Genomic DNA, 5,177 nt, shown 5'->3' with positions numbered 1-5,177 from the left:
AAGGAAGGAGGGAAGGAGGGAAGGAGGAAGGAAGGAAGAAAGGAAGGAAGGAAGGAAGAAAGGAAGGAAGGAAGGAAGGAAGCGGGAGAGCCGGAGGAGCAGAGGAGGACTCGAAGGGCGGCACTGTTGCGGCAGCATCCAGAGGCCAGAGTGAGGACCGCGCTGCCTCCGCTGCTCCTCGGATGGTGACGGGGCCCCGCCGCGGCCGCAGCCCCCCGGATCCCGGCAGGAATCATGCCCAGGTCCTTCCTGGTCAAGAAGGTCAAACTTGACACATTCTCCTCGGCGGACCTCGACAGCTCGTACGGGCGCGCCCGCAGCGACCTCGGCGTGCGGCTGCATGAGAAAGGTGCGCGCTGGGCTGAGGTGGGGGCGGCGAGGTGCCCGGGGCAGCGAGTGGGGGCGGAGGGGAAGGAGGGCCGAGGGGCGCCTGCTAGCAGGGGGTGGTGGCTGGGACTGGACCATGGAGGGGACGGAGATGGGGAGGTGGGAAGAGGAGGCTGGCCCGAACAGGGCCAAGACTGTCAGAGGCCACTGTGCGAATGCAGGAGCGAGCAGGGGAGGGGAGCTCGGGAGAGGGATAGCCCGCCCGCGACCCATGCGTGAGCAGAGGCGGCGTGGACACCTGCTGATGATGCGGGCCATTCTGCAGACCCGCACCCAAATGCCAGCGGGGCCTGCCTCCTCTGCCTCAGGCTGTGCCTCTGGGACCCTCTCCGAGGGCCTGGTGGGGCTTCAGACTGAAGGCACGGGCTGCCCGGCTTTCAGCAGAGGCAGCAGGGCTGCTACTCTCAGGGAGGAGGGTGTGGGCAGGTGGGCCGCGGTGAGGAGGTCCAGGATGCCCCAGGCAGGGGGCGTCTCTTTGTGTAGGGGCGCCAAGTTCAAAGGCAGCCGCGAGCGTGCGGCCCTGGGCCCCGTGCCCACCGGGCGAGGTGGGCAGAGAAAGTGTGACCTGCAGGAGCAGGAGCCTGTGTGTGAGCCTGGGCGAGCCCATGTGACTGCGTGTGACCATGTGACTGTGCTTGTGTGTGACCCTGTATGGTATGCGCCTCCTGTGTGCCACTGCACGGGACCACTGCCTGAGACCCCGTCGGAAGCGCTGCATGTGTGTCCACGGCCGGGAGGGGCAGCAGCCCGTGTGGCCCTGCAAAGCCCGAGCCTGAGTGCAGAGTGTGCATTTGTGACCCGGACGCGTGAGCCCTGCTCGTGCCCCGAGAACAAGTCACTCACTAGCCCACCTGAAGCCTGTTCAGGCGTGGCTGCCCCTGCGCCTGGCCTTCCGAGCGCCTGGCAGCGTCCCCAGCAAGGCGCTTCCCGGGCCTTCCGTCCCATGGATGCTGAGAGGGCCGAGGGCTCTGCGGAGCGGAGCAGGGGGACCGCAGGGAGCCTGGAGCCGGCTGGGAGGAGGGGGGTCGGGGCTGGGGGTGGGGAGCGATCCGGGGGACCGGGGAGGCTGCTGCGGCAGAAGTCTCCGGGCTGGGTGGAGGGGACAGCGAGAGGACCAGCGAGAAGACCGCAGCACGGCCGGGGGGCCTACATGAGGAGCCGCTGGGCCGCCCGGGAAGGCGGCGGAGGCGGGCGGGACAGGAGGCAAGGGGTCCCGGACGGGCGCGCGGTCTTGGCTTTGTGCGCCGCGGTCCGCAGTGTGTTGCATAAGCTAGGAAAAACTGCTGAAGTGGGAAGAAGGGGGAGGGGAGGGAGGGCGAGGCAGCGCCGCCCCTCCCCCCTGACCTTGAGGCTCCGCGGAAGAGGGGCAGCCGCGCCCGCGGACGGAGATGCGCCTCTGCCTCCCCTGCGCGGGTGGGGCGCTCCGAGGCGGGGGCGGAGCCGGCCTGCGGGTCTCATCTCTGCTCTGTCTCTCTCTCTCTCCCCTCCCGGCCCGTCCTCCTCTCCCCACCCCCCCGGCTGCGGCCCCCGCTCCTTTGTCCTCGTCCCTGACCCCACCGTCCGCCTGTCTGTCCCTGCACCTCCCCGCAGGATACCTCAGCGACTACGCGGGGCCCGCGTCCGTCTACGATGGCGACGCCGACGCGGGCCTGCTCAAGGGGCCGTCCCCGGAGCCCATGTACGCCGCGGCCGTGCGGGGAGAGCTGGGCCCGGCGGCCGCGGGCTCGGCGCCGCCGCCCACCCCGCGCCCGGAGCTGGCCACGGCCGCGGGCGGCTACATCAACGGCGACGCGGCCGTCAGCGAGGGCTACGCGGCAGACGCCTTCTTCATCACCGACGGGCGCTCGCGCCGCAAGGCCGCGCACGGCCACGCCGCGGCCGCCCCCTCGGCCGCCACGGCCGCCGCCCCCGACGGCGACGATGGCGGCGGCGGCGGCGGGCCCGGCGCGGGCGCGCGCGGCGCCGGGGCCGCAGGGCGCGCGGGCGCGCGCGGGGGTGCAAGCGCCGAGGCGCGCGCGGGGGCCGGGGCCGGTGGCCCGGCCGGCCGGCACGCGTGCGGCGAGTGCGGCAAGACGTACGCCACGTCGTCGAACCTGAGCCGCCACAAGCAGACGCACCGCAGTCTGGACAGCCAGCTGGCGCGACGCTGCCCGACGTGCGGCAAGGTGTACGTGTCCATGCCGGCCATGGCAATGCACCTGCTCACGCACGACCTGCGCCACAAGTGCGGCGTGTGCGGCAAGGCCTTCTCGCGGCCCTGGCTGCTGCAGGGCCACATGCGCTCGCACACCGGCGAGAAGCCCTTCGGCTGCGCGCACTGCGGCAAGGCCTTCGCCGACCGCTCCAACCTGCGCGCGCACATGCAGACGCACTCGGCCTTCAAGCACTTCCAGTGCAAGCGCTGCAAGAAGAGCTTCGCGCTCAAGTCCTATCTCAACAAGCACTACGAGTCGGCCTGCTTTAAGGGCGGGGCCGGCGGCAGCGGCCCCGCGACCCCGGCGCCCGCCGCGCCGCCGCAGCTCAGCCCCGTGCAGGCCTAGGGCGCCGGGCCGGCTCTCAGCAATACGGGCCCCGGGGAAGTCTCCGCCGCGCCCGGGCGGGCGGGGGGCCGGAGGGCGGGCCCTCCTGCAGCAATAGGGGGAGGGGCCCGGCCCCGCCCCGCCCGCCCTCCCGGGGTCTCGCCGGCCCCCTTCAAGCAATAGGGTCCCGAGGGGAGACCCACCCTAGTCCCGCCCTTCCCCTCCAGGGTGCCCCCGGCTTTCTCCCAGCAATAGGGTCCGTGAGATCCAGAACCGAACCTCATCTCCGAGTAAGTCTCCGCAGACGGGGCCGGACCCGAGGTGTGCGGCGCCCTCCTCCGCCCTCCCCGCGCCCCCGGAACCGTCGCAGAGGCTCAGGTCTCCCCCGCCCCTTCCCACGCCTTCCAGGCCAAGCCTGTGGCCTCCAGTCCAGGGAGCGAGTCGTCCCCGGCGGCCCTGCGCCTCGGCCTTGGCGCAGCCCGCGTTTGCGGGGTTCAGAGAGGGGGCGGATGGCGGCAATCCTCTCCCTCGGGTTCCTTCTGGGGCCTCAGCCGAGCCGCGCTAAGACCCCCCGCCCCCGCCCCCCGCCAGATCCGAATTCTTCCAGCCCAGCCTCCCCGGGCGCTGTCCTCCATAACGAATAATAATGACGCATATCGACTCGCATGGACTTCTCCGACCTCCTCAGACCCCCGCTCCCGCCCTGCCCCGGGCCCCCTCCCCCGAGCCGGGCGTTTGGTGATGGAGGCCGGATTCCTGGGCGCGACCCTCTTCACACCTCTGTATTCGCTTTGCGGGTAAAGCCCCCTGGGGGGGTTGCGGACGCGTCGGGTTTCTTTCTTTCTGTATTTGTATGTTTTATTTATGAACGGATTGCACTCGGGTCCGGGGAGGGGCGCCGAGGCCCCCCAGGCTGCCCGCCGACGCCTGGGGCCGGGGATGCCCAGGCCCGCGTCCCGCCCGGCCCCGCCCCGCCCCGCCCCCGGAGCCCGGGTCCCGCCCCCTCGGTTGCCAACTCGCCCGTCTATGCCAAAGCCTCGGCGGTGACCCCGCCCCCAGGGCCCGCCCATTGGCCGCCGCCTTGTGACGTCACTGCATGCAGTCCCAGCCCTCCTCCCGTGCTCTCCCGGGGCTGCCCGTCCCCGTCCCTCTTAGTTCGTCCGATGCCGACTATAGAGCAATAATGCGCACTGCATGCGAAGCTGCCGCCGCCTCTAGAGTTACTGAGAATCAGGTATCCCCCTGCCCGACCCACCCCATAGGCCCCTAGATCAGGGACGCTGCGCGGGGCCGGCCGCGTGGACTTTACCCCCCCCCTCGCCCCCCCACGGCAGAGCCCGGCGGGTGCAACGGTCCCAGGGGCAGGGGACGTGACATTTGCACCCAAGACCCTCCTCCCGCCGTCCGCCCCCTCCCACAGTTCACTGGGCGCCCACCACGGGCCAGGCCTGCTGCTGACCAGGCCAGCGGAGACCTGTCAGGCCATATGGGGGGCTGGGGCCTGCATTTTGGTGGCAAGATCCGCACAGGCTCGGGTGGGCCAAGGACCGCCTCTGAAAACGCAGAGGGTGGCCTGGTCCCGAGACGCAGCCCAGTGCCGGTCACCCCCAACCCTAGCCTGGGTGCCAGGCAGGGCACAGGCCTGCTCTGTCCCTGTCAGGGGCTTTGTGCTCTCGGCGCAGGTGGGAAAGACCAGGCCCCCCCAGCACAGAGCCACTAGGCTGCCCAGACTAAGCCCAGTTCTGCCCTTCCTTTACGTGGCCACTTGGCTCACCGGGCCACTCAGGCCAGGGCTCCAGACCAGCCCCACCCCCACCCTGTCCCTTGGGCTCCACGCTCCAGGCTGCAGGCTGGGGCCCCAGCCCCTACAGCCCCGGCTGGGTGCCCAAACAGTCCCCCGGGGCCACCGCCCATGCTGGACATCCCCGCATGCACACGCACACGTCTGTCTACCTACCTAAGGAGAAGGCCGGAGGGCCGTGGGCCGGCCAGGGTCCCCCGCTTCTCCCCACCCTGCCGCCGTGGAAAGCCATGGGCCCCCTCCCGCCCCCATAACTAAGCAGCACAATAACCGACTTAGCGAATTCAGGTAGAAGGAACGTTTAGGTAGCACCTATTTTGTACTGATTCTACGAGTAGGGCCCGAGACGCGAGGGCCCTCGGGTGGGGGCGGGCCGCCGGCCTGCCCTGCCCCCACCCCCGCCTGCGCCCCGCCGCCTTGTACATAGTCCCACCCGGAACAGGCCGGGATTTTTACTCGGGCCGCGCCCC

At 70.9% G+C, this 5,177-nt stretch overlaps 1 protein-coding gene across 1 annotated transcript; it reads left to right on the top strand.

Moving 5' to 3' along the window:
• Positions 1 to 4,173, top strand: SCRT1 (scratch family transcriptional repressor 1). Its single transcript, XM_056125289.1, has 2 exons — positions 1 to 349; positions 1,978 to 4,173. Exons 1-2 carry the CDS (start codon positions 235 to 237, stop codon positions 2,925 to 2,927), a joined length of 1,065 nt encoding a protein of 354 aa, XP_055981264.1. The 5' UTR covers positions 1 to 234; the 3' UTR covers positions 2,928 to 4,173.
• Positions 4,174 to 5,177: the final 1,004 nt, after the last annotated feature.

This window comes from Sorex fumeus, unplaced genomic scaffold, assembly GCF_029834395.1.
Source record: "Sorex fumeus unplaced genomic scaffold, SorFum_2.1 ptg000054l, whole genome shotgun sequence".
In the NCBI taxonomy this organism is placed as follows: Eukaryota; Metazoa; Chordata; class Mammalia; order Eulipotyphla; family Soricidae; genus Sorex; species Sorex fumeus.
Note: the sequence above shows the minus strand (reverse complement) of the source record. Positions and strands in the feature narration are given on the sequence as shown.